Genomic DNA, 20,496 nt, shown 5'->3' with positions numbered 1-20,496 from the left:
ATTTCCCCTGAAGAAAGCATAGCTCATGAAGTGACAGCACCGAGCAACTGTCGAATATCTGAGGGCCTCCACTTCGACTTCTTTTGCAGCGGCGCGTCTCTGAAATACAGTCGGCATTAGAAGTTTCCGGGTCGCAGTCTCCGCGAAAGAGCCCGCTTTCGGTGCACTTACTCTAGGCAGCCTATCATCAAAGTAGACTTGAGTGAAGGCCGCAGATACGTATATACCGTGCAGGTATAGTAACCCCGAATTCACCTTCATCATCATGTTATCGGTGCACAAACGTCTGACACTGTGCATTCGCCACATTTAGCGTTTCCATTTCGGCAGCGCTTGTGAACGATGTATTGCATAAACACTGCATGAGATTACAGCTGTGTCCTTTGCAACGCATAAACAAGGATTGTGTGAAATTACACGTTGCATAGGATGAAAAGAAACACAATTGTATGCGTGACATTTAGTTGTATGTAGCACTTATTTCACAACTTCACTAAAGCTTCGTTTCACACCAATTTGGACATGTCATTCGGATCTGCTCATTTCTTTTCTTTTTTAAAGTTCAAATTGGCCGTCTAGAAATATATCGCAGTCCCTAAATGGCATATTTCCATAGACTATCATATCATCATGCAGAGAGTGCATACATTGTCACGGGGTATAGTGACTATGAGGAAGCAAAAACACTACAAGAAAAAAAAAATAGGCAAGGAAATCAAAACCTGAAGTTTTACGTGCAGTAACCACGATCTGATTACGAGGCCCGCCGTGATTGTTGGACTGCGGATTAACTTTTTCACCCTGGGGTTGTTTCAGATGCACCTAAATCTAATCATGCGAGCATTTTTCGCATTTTGCCCCCATCGAGGTGCAGCCACCGCGATCGAACCCGCGACCTTGAGCTTAGCAGCGTAACGCCATAGCCAAAAAGCTACCGCGGTGGGTTAGTAAGGAAATGAACTTAATATTGGGCTAACTCGTGCCCAGAAAGCACAGTAACTCCAAAGTGCAGCAACGATACTGGCGAGAGCGGTCGTCAGTCGTCGAATCTGATCCCACGGCTCAAGTCCGTCCGGTATGTTTGTACATGCGTCACCGTTGATTTCCGAGCAATCGCTGCTGCTAACGTTGGTTCGAGATCGTACACAGCGCTATTCGCGATGCACATGCACACACCCACATTGCGCGCTGCGGGATTTGGCAGCAATGTTCACAAAGGTTCAGATACAATGAGCGCAGAAGCGATAACTTGATAGCGACCAATGGCAAAGGTTGTCCCAGGCAGAAGCCAGACAATGCACCGCGTGGCAATCTATAGATCTGCCCGCGCCCTGCAACCAGCCACTATGGCGTCGTCCGAGTGGTTCCTGATACACCGCGCACCTACGCTCTAAAAACAGTTGCACCCTGTGGGGTGTATATTTGTCCCACAACGATAATCGTCATATGTCTTACCCGCGTTTCCTTTCTTTAACGCTGCGAGCCCGGTACTTCCCAGTCACGAACGGCATGCGTGTTATCAGTGTGACGCATCATTCTCGACAGGAAAGTAGCGAGCGCCGAGTTTTCAAAAAAAATTATAGGGTTTTACGTGCCAAAACCACTTTCTGATTATGAGGCACGCCGTAGTGGAGGACTACGGAAATTTCGACCACCTGGGGTTCTTTAACGTGCACCTAAATCTAAGCACACGGGTGTTTTCGCCCCCATCGAAATGCGGCCGCCGTGGCCGGGATTAGATAGATAGATAGATAGATAGATAGATAGATAGATAGATAGATAGATAGATAGATAGATAGATAGATAGATAGATAGATAGATAGATAGATAGATAGATAGATAGATAGACAGACAGACAGACAGACAGACAGACAGACAGACAGACAGACAGACAGACAGACAGACAGACAGACAGACAGACAGACAGACAGACAGACAGACAGACAGACAGACAGACAGACAGACAGACAGACAGACAGACAGACAGACAGACAGACAGACAGACAGACAGACAGACAGACAGACAGACAGACAGACAGACAGACAGACAGACAGACAGACAGACAGACAGACAGACAGACAGACAGACAGACAGACAGACAGACAGACAGACAGACAGACAGACAGACAGACAGACAGACAGACAGACAGACAGACAGACAGACAGACAGACAGACAGACAGACAGACAGACAGACAGACAGACAGACAGACAGACAGACAGACAGACAGACAGACAGACAGACAGACAGACAGACAGACAGACAGACAGACAGACAGACAGACAGACAGACAGACAGACAGACAGACAGACAGACAGACAGACAGACAGACAGACAGACAGACAGACAGACAGACAGACAGACAGACAGACAGACAGACAGACAGACAGACAGACAGACAGACAGACAGACAGACAGACAGACAGACAGACAGACAGACAGACAGACAGACAGACAGACAGACAGACAGACAGACAGACAGACAGACAGACAGACAGACAGACAGACAGACAGACAGACAGACAGACAGACAGACAGACAGACAGACAGACAGACAGACAGACAGACAGACAGACAGACAGACAGACAGACAGACAGACAGACAGACAGACAGACAGACAGACAGACAGACAGACAGACAGACAGACAGACAGACAGACAGACAGACAGACAGACAGACAGACAGACAGACAGACAGACAGACAGACAGACAGACAGACAGACAGACAGACAGACAGACAGACAGACAGACAGACAGACAGACAGACAGACAGACAGACGGACGGACGGACGGACGGACGGACGGACGGACGGACGGACGGACAGACAGACAGACAGACGGACGGACGGACGGACGGACGGACGGACGGACGGACGGACGGACGGACGGACGGACGGACGGACGGACGGACGGACGGACGGACGGACGGACGGATCTGCTAAAGCTGACGATGACCTAGATGCGACACTGCTCGGACCAAGGAAGAAGAAAGAACATGAAAGCAATTGGATGAGCGAGATAGAGAGTCTTTATAGAGGGCTACGTGTAGATGTTAACCTAAGAAAATTCCTGGCTTGCTGCTTTAAATGATTAGGGTGAAATATGAAATAAATATATCATAAACTGGTGCGTTTCGCGGATAAGTAGTCACTGCGCCTGTCGATTCGAAGGCGGCTTCACTACATATATATCCGCGATCAAATTTTGCTGCGAAAAGTCCTGCATTTGGGAGTGCATTGTCCTTGCCTCGGTTTTGTGATAAAGGCAACTTCAGTCCACACCTTTGACTTCCGCACTAGTTAGTGCCTTCCGTCCCTCGTGACTAGTGACTTCCGTGACTTCCGTCCCTCGTTAGCTTCATCGATTGGTCGAACGCAGTAATCTATGTCACTGTTTGCGTGGTCACGGGAATAGCAAATTTTTAGTCTTAGGAGCGTAGCTCGTACAATATATATAATGGCATGGAAGAGCGGCAAAAATTCTATACAGGGTCCAGAATTTCTCCATCTTTGTGTAACTACAAAAAAAAATCTGCTAATGACCACCTCAAAATTATAATGCATGGAACGTTTCGGGTAACACGAAGTATCTCTTGCAAGTTCTTCACCGCGGCACCTTAAGACTGCTGCTACTGCATCTTGCGCTTATTTGCACACTAGCTCTACTATGTCAAGACAACTGCACATAGCCGCAAGCCGTGAGAATTTATTTCCCCACGATTTCTACTCTGGAGCACATTCTACTGAACGGCCACTAGAGCGGTCCAAAAAGCGAACATCTTGGAACCGCGTTCTCACGCCTCTTTCACCAAGAGCATCGATGCCATGCTCCAAGACGACGAGTAATTGGTGATCGCCTGTAGTATTTCACCGCTTCCTACTTTGCGCAAGGATTTTGTATATCTTTCTCCGTCCGCATTTCTTTGTATTTCTCGCTTTTATTCGAGTGGACCCCGATACACTGTTTTAAAGACGATACCGTATACACAGGCGAAATTAAAAGGTGAGAGTGTGGTTTCCGTCACCTGACAGTAATTGGCCGCGCAGCGGTGTTGGAGCCGATGGAGATGAGAGCACGTATAGGTCTGCGCATTGTCTGTACCATAATAACACGCGCTCTCGTTCACTAGAGCGCAAGGAAAGGCTGATCGAATTGCTGGCATAACAGGGCAACTGAGACAAAAACAGAGACGACAAAACGACCGGACCCTGTTATTCGTCTCGCCTGCGCTGTTACGGTAACCACGCACTGGTGCAAACACGGCCAACTTTCCGTTCTCGAAACTAAGAGAATGCGGGGCGTGATACAGAACGACACAGTGGACCATGTGCTGTACTCGTGGCGTTCTTGACTCCCGGCGGGATCGTCACAGTGGAGAGTACAGAGCCGATGGAGCGATAAGCGTCGCGCTAGAACCAGCCGTATCCGAGAGACGGCGTAGGCACTTGGCCGGCTTATCGCACAGCGCCCCACACAGATGCAAATATTCTACGACACGCGACGGCACGTGCCGTGCGGAGAGAGCAGCGCGCATGGAAGGTGCGGCAGGGCGAGGAAGCTTAGCACAAAGTATGGGGACAGCGGAAACACTGCGAGGCGGCGTAAACGCGGCGCCAATTTAATGTTGCCCACGCTGTCGTCTATATATACCATTCAGTCACACGAGACCTCATAAGACAGCGTCAAAGGATTTTTGACCATTTCCTTGTGTGTTAGATTTGGCTTATATGTTGCGCGTCACAACGCCCCCTTCCGTTGCATCAGTCGCACCACCTGCCAGTTTTCTTGAACCAGAGAATGCCGCGCGTTCACTAGCACGTTGATGACGTGTAGAGATAAAAGAAGAAGCCCGGAGCAGGTGCGCATGGTTGATAGAGCACTGCGGGCGTCACACGTGCGGCTTCGGGCGAGCCCTTGTACGTTCCACAACGCTTACAATGAAGTTAGGACAAAGGAAAGCCTCAGAGCCAAAGAGAGAGCACTTCGTTAAAAGGTGCTCCAAGGCCTTACTAATTTAGTCTGCAGCGGGAAATAGAAGACGGGGTTACATTGGCGGAAAGGTAGCATTTTATTTATTTACTTTCATCGAAAGTGTTCTCGCCACATGTGAAGTGGAGAATGCAAGTCCTTAGCACCGCACTTCGAACTTTTCTCCGTGGGGAAAGCCTTCTACGAAAACGCATGGTGACGCAAGAGCGCTTTCTTCGGAGACTTGCTTTTAATGCGCGTATAAATTCTTTGTCTTTAAGGAATCAATGAACATCCCTGAAGGGATGCTCACTGATTAAAATTTAACCTCGTAGTAAGCTCCAAACTTCTTTTTCAATTGCGCTAATTTTAGAGTTCGCAAAGTTGTAACCACTTTGCCGCAGTTTTTTTCGTCGTTCTTAGTTTCTTTTTTTCTGATGCAAACTCAACGCAAAAGAAATAATTATCATTTCCGTGGGGAGAACTTTCGCTGCTGACGAAAGTAACAGCTTTCACTGACCCACAATGTCACGCCCGAGAGCCGTTACTCTGTTGCCCCCCACCCCGCCCATTACGCTGGACACCGGCTTCCCGCCCGAAGCAAACAAAAGTACAACCACTCACGTATGACCTATATATATATATATATATATATATATATATATATATATATATATATATGTCATAGATGTAAGTTGAGATATCACATGAGGTTTTGCTTGAATATATTGAACAGGTGTGTTCGTCTCAGCAACGTGGGCATGGCGTCTGGAAAAGGGCCACTAACACAAGGCAGCCACAGCCCGAAAAAGTAGAAAGGCCGAGAGTGGTGGATGGAACCCATAGCCAGATCATTTCGGGGGAATAGTGGACAGTAGATGCAGAGGTGTCATAGCGAGATTTTTGACGACACTGGTCTTGCGTGGTAAACGAACGCGCCAGTAAGCAGCCGCTTCAGAAATAGGTTTCGCTTCAGAAACGTCAGGTTGGTATGGCAGAATTGTGTCTATGGAGTATGATGGTTCACGTCCATAGAGAAGAAAGAAATGTGAGAAACCAGTGGTAGCTTGGGTGGCAGAGTTATAAGCGTAGGTTATGAATGGAAGTATCCGGTCCCAATTCGTGTGATCGTCGACCTGTACACTGCCAGCATGTCAGCAAGGGTACGATTGAAACGTTCCGTCATGCCGTTAGATTGAGGATGGTAGGCTGAGGCCGTGCGATGTACAATCTGACATTCCTTTAAGAGGGCTTCGATGACATTGGAGAGAAACACGCAGCCACGGTTGCTTAGTAGTTCACGTGGTGGACCATTTCGCGGAATGACGTGATGAAGAGGGAAGTAGGCAACGTCTTTCGCGGTCGCGGTTGGCAGCGCAGATGTTTCAGCATACCGTGTGAGGTGGTAAACGGAGACAATGACCCACCGGTTGCCAGCAGGAGTGCTCGGAAGGGGGCCGAAAAGATAGACTCCAACACAACCGAAGAAGCCTAGGGAAGCAGTGCCCACGTCTCAGCAACGTGAGCATAGTTTCTGGAAAAGGGCCACTAACACATGCTCTGGGAGTGCGGGTCGACATACCCCAAGTTCCTCAAGGAGTACTGGGACCCACTTCTGCGTAGCCCCGCTCTAGACACGCAAATCCTGGCTGTCCGGCGTGCCCACGACCGGGCCAGTGGGTGTTAAGAATGACGAGCCGCTAAGCAAGATTGCCACCTTGCCACCCGATTACGACAAGGGGTGCAAGACGCGCATTCCGCTCCCTCTCCGTCACTGCAGCTAGGAGGCGTTCGAAGAAGCGGCCTTCGTGCTGAAAACCCGCTTCCTTCCTCCAGCCCCATCGACATTGTGACGGGACGAGTTCGGTGTGTGGACAATGATTCCAGAGTTCCCCAACGCGGAGCTGATTTGACACGCCTGGACAAGCTGCCGCGGGAACGACGTATTTTTGTGCTTCTCACGGTTCGGAGTGGCACGGAACAACGAGCGACCCTCGATCGGCAACGATAGTTCCCGGAACGGCACCCGCCAACGCCGTCGTCGGGCATCAGAGCGCGGTTGCCTTTGTGTACGTAAACTGTTCTGCAGAGCAGCGGCGCGTTGGTGATGAGTAAACGAACAGTCGCCGCGTCGTAGGACCGGCGGATCGAGTGTATAAAAACTGTGGTTGTGCGCATGCTGGACACACTTCTCTTGAGCAGTCATGTTAGACTGAGTCACTTCTCTCATGCAGTCCTGTTGGACTAATACTCTTTTTCTCAAGCAGTCATGTTAGACTGATTTAATTTCTGTAAATAAACCCTTTTCCTCGTTCTCGATGAGAAACAGTTCTTCACTTCATCAACGATCTCAGCATAAATAAGTTGGACGACGGCATGGGCCAGCTACCTACGAATTCATGCCGTACTCCAATCTTGGCAAAGGATCACGGACGATGGGATTGAGCCCCCAATCCTGACATGGGCTAGACCTGCCGGTCCCGACGTAGGACTAGCCGGGTGCGCGACGAGTTCGCGTCCTCGCCGGACCTGCAATAAAGTTTCTTCACTCACTCACTCATTCACTAACGCAAAGCAGCCAAATCCCGAAGATGATGATGATGATGATGTCCTTGATGAGTTTGGCGCTTACCCACTCGCGGGGATAAGCCAAGAGTCGGGCGGACTTTGCTTAAGTGTTCAGAAAATGGAGGTAAAAATCTAAAATTTTGTTACATGAATTTAGGCGAGAGAAAATCGAAACGGTTCAGTAGACTGTCATGCTACGTAGAGGGAAAAAAATAATTATCTATAATATATCAATGAGGCAATAGAGGAGGAATAAATAGAATAATATGGTCATCAATGAAATCGGTTTGATTCAATAATAATTTTTTCTAATGCGAAGCACACATTCCTGTGTGAGTGCCCAAGCACAGACGCTCCGAAAGACAGTAGTACCGGAGTGTTCAATGGCAGGCCAAGCTGTCGCACTGCAATTTCTAATGTCATTTACCTCACGGAGGAGAAACGCCGGCATTCCAGCAAGTAGTGCTCGATCGTCTCCATTGCATAGCAAAAATGGCACAATGGGGATATTGCCAGACCAGATCGGTGCATGTAAAATTTTAGAATCCCGAAAAACCGACAAAGCGAGGCACACACTAACGTCAACTTCTTTCTCTGTGCTGGCACAGAAGTGGCGCCGAAGTGCTCCGGTACAATATGCAAGTTACATTAAACTGGAACACTCATGACTGACCGTGCCCTAAGTGCAGTTAAATTGTTTTCTTTAATGCGTCATCAATCTTGGGGTGCTTCAAGACTTTTCGGGGGCCTATGTGTCTATCAATCTATGTATTTGTGTTTGTATCTAACCGTTTTCCCGGGTCACTGGGTAGTCCGTGGTCGAATGGGTAGCGCATCTGGGTCTCGAAGTATGCGGCAATATGTATACATGCATGCTGCTCTTCAACCAGCTTCTATCACGCCGACATTGGTTACTGTAACATGCGGGACTGGGTAGGTGTCGCTGCTCGAAGAAACTCTTTGACGCCGACTTGGAGCACGGGGAATGTATCACACGGTCTGCGGTGGACCTCAATAAACTTCTTCGATATGTGCCTAGTAGGTGTGCGCCCCTCTTCCATGAGCGTCTCTGACGCCAGGTTGGATAACTAGATACGTGCCACTGGGAATATGCCGCTCTACAATAACGAAAAAGATCCCTTAAATTTATCCGATGCTGAGGGGAATCGAGTCCAGGTCACAAGGGTTCCTCAAGGACAGCAACCCGACGCCTTAGCAGTCTGCACCGCAAATGCCGGAAAATACCACAAATGCGGTATGTGACGCTTTTCAAAGAACGCCTTTGAACGCCGCGAGAAAGAATCGCGAGAGAGGAGCCCAGCCAGTCGCATGACGCGTTTTTCAGCGTTCAGACGCACCAGTGAGCCATGCATTTCGGAGGCCGTGCGCAGACTTCGAGGCGGTGCCGCTAGCTGGCGCCGCGTGTTCTTAAAGAAGCACGAAAGATGAGTCCCGCTGAAGTACGGGCCTCATACGCAACTCATTTTGACGGTGGCAATACGCTGTGTCGCATTACCGTCGACAGCCATCGCGAGATGGGTTCTCCTCAGTTTTTTATATTTATACATAATTATCTATAATAATTAAAATATAATAATTATATTTGCGTGGGGAGACCTTTTTGGTTGCCAACGAAAATGACTGCCTTGATAATCCCACATTATCTCAGCAAAACTTGGTTTCATGCATTGAAGCACAAAATTAACTGGTACGCCAACGCATCTCTCCGCAAACTTCGGGAATTATCATCTCGAAACCGGTGTCATCCTGAGAATTCATTCTATGTGGATACGCCTTGCGAACTTCACGGCTAGAAATCGCAAATTGAAATATATGTCATAATATAATTAGTTGATTAGGCTTTCGAATTTGGGGGGCAAGTGATTTCCGTCTCTTCGAGTAGACAACCTCATGGAGTACAACTGGGCTATCAGCCACAGGATATTTTTTTTTTAATATGGAAGGTGTTCGCTGAAACACTCGCTATATAGTGTCACCATGCACAAGCAGCAGGAACTGGGAAAAAAAGGGCAGGACACCTTAATTAGGTAAACTGAAGAACGATTACGCGTAGACCTCGTCTGCTCTTCGCTAATGTGCGAGATCTTCGTCTTTCGCGACTATATATATATATATATATATATATATATATATATATGTGTGTGTGTGTGTGTGTGTGTGTGTGTGTGTGTGTGTGTGTGTGTGTGTGTGTGTGTGTGTGTGTGTGTTTGTGTGTACATATGTATGTACGCTGTACAAAAAGATGAAAATTGAGAGATTAAAGTAGGTTGCAAACTCAGCACGTTTGAAGCAATTTTTTTGCGCACACACGCACACATGCGCACGTACATTGCTAAAGTAGGCTTTAGTATGGCATGGATGTAAAGCGAATACGGAAAGACGAAGAAGAAAGCGGTGATTGAATCTAAAGGCATGGTTGCCTTCAGAGACACGAAAGCCTGCAAAACATAAAAAAGAGTGCCACGCGACTAGTCGCGCGGAACCTTTCAGCGTGCTTTTACTGCCTTATTTCATGCTTATCCAAAAACGTTTATGCAGCACGTATTTACCGATTAATTGATGGTGCCATCATTTTGCGATCCCGTCGTCTTATATCGTCCGGCGTCATGCTGGTATGTGGCCATGCGCTTGAGGGGTGCACAGCTAACGTGCTATTGACGACCAGTGGCAAGTTTTCCCGTTTTCATCAGAGTTTTCAAGAAATTTTGGGAATTTTGAAACTTCTTAGCGTGTCGTTACTTGTTGGGAAGGGAAACGGTAATCATCTTCGCCAGTGCCTCTTCCCCGTTGTCAGACTAAACGCCGCGTGCAACAGCCACGTCACATCAGGGAGGAGCTTTGCGCCGATCCTAACTCTCTTGCATACGTAATCGTGTGAACGACAATTAAAGTTTGGAGTCGTATATCTCGGAGCACAGGCACGGTAGAAGAATTCTTCCAATAGATACTGTGTAAAAACATGACTGCCTCTAACGTTTCAGTACAAACACACCCACTTACTGCAGTAAACAAAAACTTAATTATTCAATTTTAGTTAATTGGGCCGCGGACAGCGATAATTACGATAATTATCAGCTCACTTTGTGTCCCCCTGGCCCCATAACTTACTTGTACAGGTGGTCTTCGCGTGGCTCCCAGTGCCTGATTTTAAGAAACCCATAAAACTTGATTTCGAACACCCTTATGTCCCAGTAAGGCTTCTGCGAAACAATTGTGAGCATTGGATCAATTTCACGTAGGGCTGGAAACTTATATAGTATCTCAATTTCTTCTTGTGATGGTTTAACTAATGCTGTTTATCGAAGGGCATTATAAGTTTTTGGCGCAGAGTTGCCGATTTGTAAACTTTGTGCGTCCAGTGTTTTTTTCTCTCTCTTTTAAGGGGAAAGCTTTAAGCGGCTCATACCCCCGAAACCAAGCAAAGATTACACGATTGAATGTGAATTAAAAAACGAAAGAAGGAATAAACGAAGGCAAGAAAGAGAGAACGAACGAACCTTTATGGTGCTCGCATGTCTTGTTGAGGAGGTCAAGCTACGGAACCGCACCTTTACTTCACACTGCGGCTCGTTATTTCGTGCAAGAAGTCTGACCCCTCCGATCGTATAACTTAAGGCACTACCACGTGTGTAGCAGGGTTTCGCGTTCACGTGTTACAGCGGAAGTGTAACATGCTGCTCAACATTTTTTTATTTACCTAATTCCCAAATTTTCGCTCAAGCTTTCAAATACTACATCAAAGTTCCGCTTCATATAGTCTGCTGCAATTATAAGAGAAACCTAAATTATGAAAAGGTAATTCAAATCGTTTCATTGCTTCTCTAATGAGAGTATGTCCGCGTTTTACATGTATTTCAATGGGGAATTGTAGTCGGCTCCAAGTTAAAGCTTCCTTCTAATATTACACAATTAACGTATACTCTGTGTTCTGTGATTAAATGCTGATTCACTCTCATGCAAAAGTAGACAGAACTTGAATTGTGTGTGCTTGAATGTTTCATTGACGTGGTTACTTTATAATAACCGTTTCTGCATAACCGTAGTGGTGCAGCGTATTACCAACTTTATATTAGTTCACCATTTGACTTTTCTGGCACATAAGCCGGTGAACTGCATGCCACGTTTCACTTGCAGTTGTGAGACAAGTGCAGCGCGAAGTTCAAGTGCCCTGCGAAGGCATAAAAAGCTGCGTCTACATAAAAATATTCGTCCCGTCATGGGCTCCTCTAAATTATCTTGCCTTTCCCAAACCCACAAACAGGACAATGCGCCGCTCTATGCTGACAAAGAAACAGAGCAGAAAGGAAGAAAAAATACTTTTATTCACTCACACACACACTAGCAACGTGGACGCACTCATGTTGATTCTTTTTCGAATCCTGAAGCGCGGAGGCAGCTGTTGACACATAATGGCTCGCAGATTCCTAAGGCAACATCAATCTCTTTTACTCGCTTGAGTAGAAAATGCTCAAGCCACATTAACGTTTGTCGGACTGACGTGGTCGTATTAGCGCAGAGCCCATCTCAGATGCCATAATTGTCTAACAGTCGCACCCTGAGTGCAGGTGGAAGCTGTTCGGAGAAGTGCTGCCATTTCTTGCTCCCAAACATCTTCTTGTAGCGGTGGAGCAGGTCATGGACTGTTTGCTTCAAGTGTTCCTGGGGAATGACCCAGGAAAGGATGACCTTAAGGAAGAAAATGAAGTCACGAAGGGCTGCATCCGGGTTCACACCCACCATTCTGCAGATTCCACGGAACGCGAAGTCCTTCCCTTCACAGTTCTGAACTTTTCCCAGTGCTGAGCAGCACGGACCTGTGAACTGACGTACCTTTGGTGCCATTTCCTCTGGGCAAGCGTAACCAAGACATCCGATAGCAATAGCAGTGTTCTCCAGCAAGGATTTGGACGTCTTCGACAGCTTCATATTAGTCACCAGTTTAGGAAGGACATTGTGCATGTGCAGTTTGACACCCCTTCTTAACCTGATAGTGATCTGGCTGATTGCCCAGGTCGCATTATTGCACACTGGTATAATCTCTGGGTTCGAGCTCTCACCGAGTATAGGAAAGAACAAGCGCGAAGTGGAAATTTTTAAATTGAATTTTTTAGAGATACCTTTGCCTGCTTTTCTGGCAAGAATCTATGGCCAAAATAATAATCATGTCATCATAGCAAAAATGAGAGACAGAGAGAGAGAACGTTCTTTTATAAAATGCATGGAATTCTGCAGGCGTCTATGTCAGCATCTTCACACTACGTGGCATATGGAAGGGAAGAGGGTAAATAACAACGCTATAAGAAGGACGAGGGCCGCAAAAGAAGCGAAGAAGGCAAGAAAGAGGTATCAATTGCAGAAGCGATTGGATGCCACAATGTTGCTCGAATGTGCACTGGAACTTTGCCCTAGATTCGCCACATGTAGCCCGAGTCTGTCGCCCGAAAATCGCAAGCGCTGCACCGCCGTCTTAATTGTCATCGTCAGGCCAGCTTTTGTTCTTTTTGTGGCCGCTACGGCCATAAAGTGGTGTGCAGTTTACAGGGAAGAAAATCCGAACGGGTACCGCTGCCACCACGAAAAATGCCAGTGTATGGGTGGTTGGTCTTGTCTTGAACATGGCCTGGCCTAAATTATGCGCCGCAAACAGGGATCTCTTTAGAATGGCATTTTCGTACAAACCTTGGTTTCCCTGTGCCAAATCTTGCATTAATGATTACTGACATACTGCGCGTTTTTTCTACTGTCTCAGATTATCAAATATAGGAGACAGAATAGAATTATAGAAATATCATATAAGAGCGACGGAAACTAAAAAAAACTGTACGTATTGCACAAATTTCGAGAAATCAGCTTAAATGCAAGCGATTAATATGTTGCCCGTGACTAATGCGTAAGAGTTCACCCGCGGTCGAGTAGTTTCGCGAGCACCTGCCTCGCTTGTCTTTTTTGTGCGGTCCTTTACTCGTTGTGTCTTTTCAACTGACGCCCTGTCATTGTTCCGGTCGCAGGATGGTCGGTGCGGTCCCGGCTGACGCTGACCACAGGGCCGAACGCAGGCAGCGCCGCTCGTCCTCTGCGCTTGTGCGCCAAGGCTTCCTATTCGGGCACTTCTTCCACCACGATGCTGCTCACCGCGCAGAGGGTGACGCCACCCGTGGCGCGGTGTGCCTGCCGCACAGGCAGGGTGTGCGCGGCCACCGACGTGTAGCGGTTGAAGATCGGCGCTCGTTTCCTGGCACACCGACTCGGATCCGGATTGGTTCCGCGGGCCCGGCGCTCTAAGTGAACGGCACGAAAGGACGCGCACAAACTGTGCATCTATTTGCGTGTCAAGCAAAAAGAGAAAAAAAAGTGCAACATGATTGGAGAGGTGTACGGAAGACGAGTTCAGGCTCGAGAGAGAATGAAATAAAACCACTACTGAGGATCTCCTTAGGAGCGCCTGGTGAAGGGGTGGTCCTGTTGGGCTGCGACACATCCTTTCTGTTGCCGATGCTTGTAGTCAACGAAGGCGCCTTGTATTATACGTGGCTGGCGTGGCGAGGGTTGACATGATCACGAGACGCTATACCAAATGAACGTACGCGCATGTGTGTACCAACACTGCAGCTCTGTTTTTTACATTGACCCTTGTAGCAACCCAGAATAGGTTTATGAGAAATGAAAAAAAAAAATGTTTTGTGGTCGCAACTTCCCTACAAAAAAGCACATCAGTGCATCTATACAAAAATTGGGGGGCTCGCAACATTTCCGGGGGCTACTGCGAAAGCACTAAAGTGAACACCTCGGGGGGACTGCATTCGAAAACTATTAAGATTCCTTTTTTTCCTTAAGTAGATTCCCCAAAGCAGCTCTCCATCTATTCCCCCTAATGTGTTCCCTTTAGTGCTTTCGCAGAAGCGCCCAGAAGGGTTGCGGGCTCCCCAATTTTTTAAGGGAAACACAGACATTTAGAACAATTCCAACCACTTCTTTATTTACTCCATTGCCAAACGACGTGACGGTGTCCTATATGGTAGTGGGTATTCAACGTCAATGATCATTATCGTATAGTCCGTAAAGTACGTAGATGTACACTTTGGAAATGTGATTGCATTACAATTGCATTGCACGCCAAGCAGCGTTGCGCTGGACCCATGCTTCTTCTTCCGAGGCGTACTTTCGCGGTTGACCACGTGGCTTCGCAGGCGCCTTTTTATGTACAAGTGGTAAGCCCTCTTCCGTGATGCCACGAACGACAGGGCGCGACGCGCGAACTAGGCGCTTCCTCGTCTCGCCGATGACTAGGGCTCCATGTTTTCGGATAAGACCGAAAAAAATCCGACAAACACAGGCGGGTAAATTTTTTGACAATTCGGATTTATCCCATAAACTCCGAGTTTAACGGCCAATATTCCGTTCTGTTCCGTTTTTTATCGAAAGCCTTTCGATAAAGCGCATGTTCTGAGCGATATTTGATACATCAGCCAGTTTGGCTGATATAAACTTTACCTCACGTAAAAAGTATGTCGTAGAGCGCACCCATCGCACATTTCACAGCGGGCTTATCGTCCCCGGAAGCGCGAGACGACATCTTGATATACGGTCTCCTAGCGGCACTCGAGCGCCAGGGGACCGAATCGAGCGCGGAAAGCCTGCTGGTGGAATTCTGGGCTTAAGCCTGGTAGGCGATGGCTGGTACGATGAATGGATCTTTGGACGCGCGGAAATCGTCCTAGGCTGTATGTGGAGCTGTTCACAGGCGTGCCAAACATTTACCCCGCGCCTCCAACAGTGCCACGATGCCCTAACAGCAGGAACTGGGAAAGCAGGGCAGTACACTTTGGTTAGTTTGTTGTTGGGGTTGTATCAAAACATGGCTCGTATCCCCACGAGGGATTGCCCACACTGGATTGATATAAAAATGCATCTGTCAAAATACCTAAAGGGGGTAACGGTTATCTCAGTTATCGAGGGCGCAACCGGTAATCATCATGATGATCATGATGATTTATTGGCATTCCCTTTGAAATAAGGTATGCTCTATATATATTCCGTTCTAGCATTTGCACACATCTCCTAAATCTCTTTCTTATCTTCCTGAAAACTTCTATATCTACCTTGTACCGCTACCGATGCCGGTACGTGATCCGGTCGTATCATTTTCTTCCCTACTTTTTTTCACACAATACTATTAATATATCTTGCTTACCTCGACAGCTGACCGGTTGATGCTTCCGCCCACTTGAATTCCAAAAGCTTCTTGAAGCTATACGTTGCGTACTGGTCTCGCTGGGTGAATCCCTTCGCATTACATTAGGATGTGCTAAATGGTCTCAGTTTTTTTTTTTTTTTGGAGCATACACATTCCTTACCTAGTTTCGAATATTTGCTGAGGTATGTTTTTGTCCTTAAGCAGCCAGCTCGAGCCTCAAATATATAGCAAAGCACTTCCCTTCGTATGCAAATTTCTTCCCTTGTGCAAATTTTCCTTTTTCATGTTTGTAACTCTCCATGGCCTTTTTCGTTTCTATCATTTGCATCAAATTCGCTTTCTCGCTTTCTCGCACTTTCTGTCTGGTTTATCCTAGTTGTCTCTCTACACTTTCAGTTACCGTGTACTTGGTTGCCAACTTCCTTGACCTCTTCCTCCATTCTGTGTCCACACACTTTAGATACAGATACTTAAGCACTTTAGCCGCCCATTTCTTTTGATCCATGTTCCTGAGTCTTTCTTCAAACCTAATTTTGTTCCGCGCTTCTCTGACTTCAAACAAGGCCCAACACGTCTCCCCTTGCACTGCTTTATTTGTAGTTTTACCGTGGCTTCCCAAAGCCAACCAGCCCACCCATCTTTGGCTAACTTCCAACCGCGACAATATATCCGATTTCAGGGCAAAATTGTATTTGCGAACGTTAGCGAACTATGCGAACTATGGCTCTTTTCCAAATCCCACGCACCATTTCCTGTTTACTGTGGCCCCAAAGTGACCAATGTTTCATTAGGCTGCATTTCGTTTCATTTTTATTTTCAGGTTAACTTGGTGGGTGTTCTCTTATTCGTTTATGTATACGCCAAGGTATTTATATTAGCGTATGGATGGATGGATGGATGGATGGACGGACGGACGGACGGACGGACGGACGGACGGACGGACGGACGGACGGACGGACGGACGGACGGACGGACGGACGGACGGATGGACGGATGCACGGACGCCATGAGCGTCCTCTTTAGAACGGGGTGGTGGGTTGCGCCACCAAGCTCTTGTTATTGTATTTCCTAATGTCCTACCTACGTTAAAACAGAAAAAAACGGAAAGGAAAAAAAAAAACCCGGTGAAATCTCATAACCAAACTTTCTGAACCCCTATTGGGAACTTTGCTTTTGCACGCCTCCGTTGTTTGTCATTTCCCTGATTTTCTTGCACCAATCTTCCAATCACCGTTTACTAATCTCTATTTCGGACATCTTTACCTTCCCCCTGCTCTCGCTGAACACAGATGCTTCAAAGGCCAGAGATGCCTAAATTAACTGCTTTGCAGATATATTCACACTGTAATAAAACATGCTCCATTGTTTCCCTAGCTTTACCGCATTAAGCACATGGTTCTTCTTCCTTGTTATATCTCGCTTTATAAGTGCTTGTTCTAAGGCCTCCTGATCTCGCTTCGAAAAGAACGAGCTTCCCTTTGGCTTATCATAAATTGTTTTTTCCTGATTTCGTTTTTTTCTTCTTAAGTAGTTACTCATACCAGGTTTCTTTTCCATTCCCGGCACCCATGAGATTATCTAAAGCCTCTCTGACTTTCCGCTAGACGTTCTTTATTGCCATGTTGCTCACCATACAGGTCGCATACTTGCTAAGTTTCCTAGTTCTTTTCCTCCACTGTGAATCAATGTTTTACTTGCACAAATAGCTTAAAACTCTCCCAGCCCATTTACTTTCTTCCATATTCCTCACACTTCGTAACCAATTTTAATACGAGCTTCTCTCACTTCAAATCTACTCCAGCCCATATCCTCCTGCACAGCTTCATTTGTGATCTTCCCGTGAGCGCCCGATGCGAGGCGTCCCAGTGACCTTTGGTTGCCATCGAGTACTGAGTGTACTCCACATTTCAAGCAAATAACCACATTATACCTTTCCACATGCCCCGGAGCACCTGCTAGCTATTGTATCGCCATAGCTCTCCGTGTTTAATTATGGCCGCATTTCTCTTCCCCATTGCTGTTATTTTTTCCTCTGTTTCCATATATCTATCACCTTCGTTTATCCGTATACCAAAGTATTCAGATTCTTTTACCCGAGGTATTTCCTGGCACTGAATTAACACTGTATGTTCGCTGTTTTCATTGAATACCAAAATACCAGATATTTTAAACGCTAGATTTCCGACCTAGATGATCGCCTTCCTGTCCACAGATCCACACACGCGCTCAAATTGCACCAGAAAAAGACCTATGTCCCCTCCTACTGCGTAGGGTGCCATCAAGTCTGTCATTCTGCGTCCACTTTCACGTGCCTCTGTGCTAGGTCTTTCAGTATTTTGAGCTTTCAGGAGCTGAATCTCTAGGCGCTTCATTTCGAGTGCGTCGCGTGCAACATGGTCGCGCTCTTCTTTGGCTTCAGCTGCTGGTGCGCTTGCACCCTTTTTCGTCTAAGCGCTTACGCTCTTCCTTTTCTTCTAGACGCTTACGCTCTTCCTCCTTCTCCGCAATGCTCTCTAGGCATTTCTTCAGTTCATCGTCGTCTGCCCCGATTGCTTCGATCGCCTCAATGATCTGCGGCTTTCTCTTTGATTCGGCAATTTCAGGCCCAACTCTCTGGCCAAGCTAAACAATTCCGTCTTCTTTAGTGCCTTCAGCCTCATGGCTGCCGTTAGTGCTGCTAACTCTTCACTCTATAAGAACCTCGACGTACTCAAAACTTCCGTCAATGCTTAGAGAGAAGAAACTTTATTAATGAATGGCCGGCAATTTCGTTGTGGTGGCCTCAGGTGGCGGCTCCAAGTCCTTGGACTCGGGCGGCATCTTTGGCTTGCCGGACGGCCTAGAGTTGGTCTGCCAACTCTGAACTTTTGAGAGCCGCCTCCCAGCGGCGGCGGCGCCGATGGAGAAGGTCTCCGGCGGGACCCGCAGCTGGGGCGGCGTCGGGGAGAAGCGAGCTCGAGGCTTCCCGTACTGTGGTAACGGCCGCGATTACGGTCGCGTCGCGAACGGATGTGGTCCCATTACCGTGGTTGCCGGTACATTCCCATAGCATATGTCGCAGCGTTGCTCGCTGTCCGCAAGCTTTACAGGCATCTGTGGGATATAAACCTGGGTAGAAGTGATGTAGGACCGCGGGGCTAGGGTAGCTGTGCGTCTGGAGCAAGCGTAAAGTTACGGCCTCATTCCTGTTTAACTTGTCGTGTGGTGGCGGGAATGTGCGTCTTTGGAGTCTGTAGTGTTGGGTGAGATCTCTGAACGTGGTCAGGCGATCACCCCACGCCCATTGTGATTCTTGTTGCTGTGTTTCTGTTGCAGTGTCCCGATCCGGCATATCCGATGCCCCGCTCTCGGGGGCGGAGGCGGCCACATAATCAGCGGCGGCTCGGCGTGTGAGTCCTCGAGCCGTGGCGTGGGCCGCCTCGTTGCCCGCGAGCGGGACATCGGTGTGTGCCGGGGTCCAGAGGAGGAAGACTGTAGAATTTTGGGGTTGCGAGGGCGATGACGAGCCGCCGTCGTCGCAAATTTGGAGTATGCGAACCGCTTCCCGCGAGACGCGACCGCGCGCGAAGCCGCGGATTGCCGCCTGCGAGTCGCTGATCACGATCGCAGCGCTAGGCACCGTGGCCAGTGCTAGGGCTATTGCGGCTTCTTCGGCCGCCTCCGTGTGTCCTGTGGTCACTGTAGCGCTCGCGAGGCACTTACCCATGCGGTCTACAACCGCGATCGCGTGTGCGCTTTTCTCTCCTTCATATCGCGCAGCGTCTACGTACACCGCCTCGTTGTTGTTGCCAAACTTCTTCTGAAGGTCTCTGGCTCGTTTGTTGCGCCTCGCGGCGTGGTGCGTCGGGTGCATGTTTTTGGGAAGCGGCGGGATGATCAGGCGGTCGCGGACCGAGGCCTGAACCGCCATCTTTTCTCCATGCTGAGTGTGGTACGCGATGCCGAGTGTCTCGAGGATGCATCGACCTGTCTTTGAATTAGATAATCGTTCGTACTGCGCAATGTCGTGCGCCTCGATTAACTCGTCAAGTGAGTTGTGAAGCCCGAGCTCCAGAAACTTGTCGGTGCTCGCGTTGACTGGAACGCCGACCGCCCTCTTAAAAGCCTTTCGTATCATGCATTCGACCTTGTTTTTTTCGCACCCTATCCACTTAAGGTAGGGGGCAACATACGTTATGCGGCTTATCGCGTACGCCTGCACGAGACGGATCGCGCAGTCTTCACGCATACCATTGCGTCTATTCGTGATGCGACGCAAGAGTCGGATCGTGTCATCTACCGAACGACGAAGTCTTCGCACCGTCTCTCCGTTATGGCCATTTGCCTGCAGGTGTAACCCCAGGATTCTAATTTTGTCTACGTGCGGTACGGGAGTACCATCTACCAATATAATACGTATTTTGGAGTATTCCCGTTCTTCGTCGCGCAGGGTTTTACGACCTCTCCTTGTGGGTTTGTAGATTAACAGTTCGGACTTGGTAGCCGAGCACTCGAGGCCCGTTCCACGCAAGTAATTCTGGACCGCATCTACCCCTGCCTGTAGCGTTCGCTCGACGTGACCGTCACATCCTCCCCCGGGAACCCAGAGGGTGATGTCATCCGCGTATAGACTATGATGCAATCCTTCAACTTCTGTTAATTTCTCGGGTAGACCGAGTAGAACTAAATTAAAGAGTAATGGTGATATGACGGATCCTTGCGGCGTGCCGGACGCACCCGTCTCAAATTCCGGCGATTCCTCGT

General features: G+C 48.1%; 1 protein-coding gene across 3 annotated transcripts in view; it reads left to right on the top strand.

Annotated features, from left to right (window-relative positions):
• Positions 1–13,977, top strand: part of LOC135906740 (QRFP-like peptide receptor) — a 351,749-nt gene extending 337,772 nt beyond the window's left edge. For all 3 annotated transcript variants that reach the window (XM_070522107.1, XM_070522110.1, XM_070522115.1), the window contains exon 7: positions 13,568–13,977. In XM_070522107.1, coding sequence (XP_070378208.1) covers positions 13,568–13,767 — 200 coding nt within the window. In that variant the 3' untranslated portion in view covers positions 13,768–13,977. The remainder of the gene's footprint in view (positions 1–13,567) is intronic.
• Positions 13,978–20,496: the final 6,519 nt, after the last annotated feature.

This window comes from Dermacentor albipictus, chromosome 1, assembly GCF_038994185.2.
Source record: "Dermacentor albipictus isolate Rhodes 1998 colony chromosome 1, USDA_Dalb.pri_finalv2, whole genome shotgun sequence".
NCBI classification, from domain to species: domain Eukaryota; kingdom Metazoa; phylum Arthropoda; class Arachnida; order Ixodida; family Ixodidae; genus Dermacentor; species Dermacentor albipictus.
Note: the sequence above shows the minus strand (reverse complement) of the source record. Positions and strands in the feature narration are given on the sequence as shown.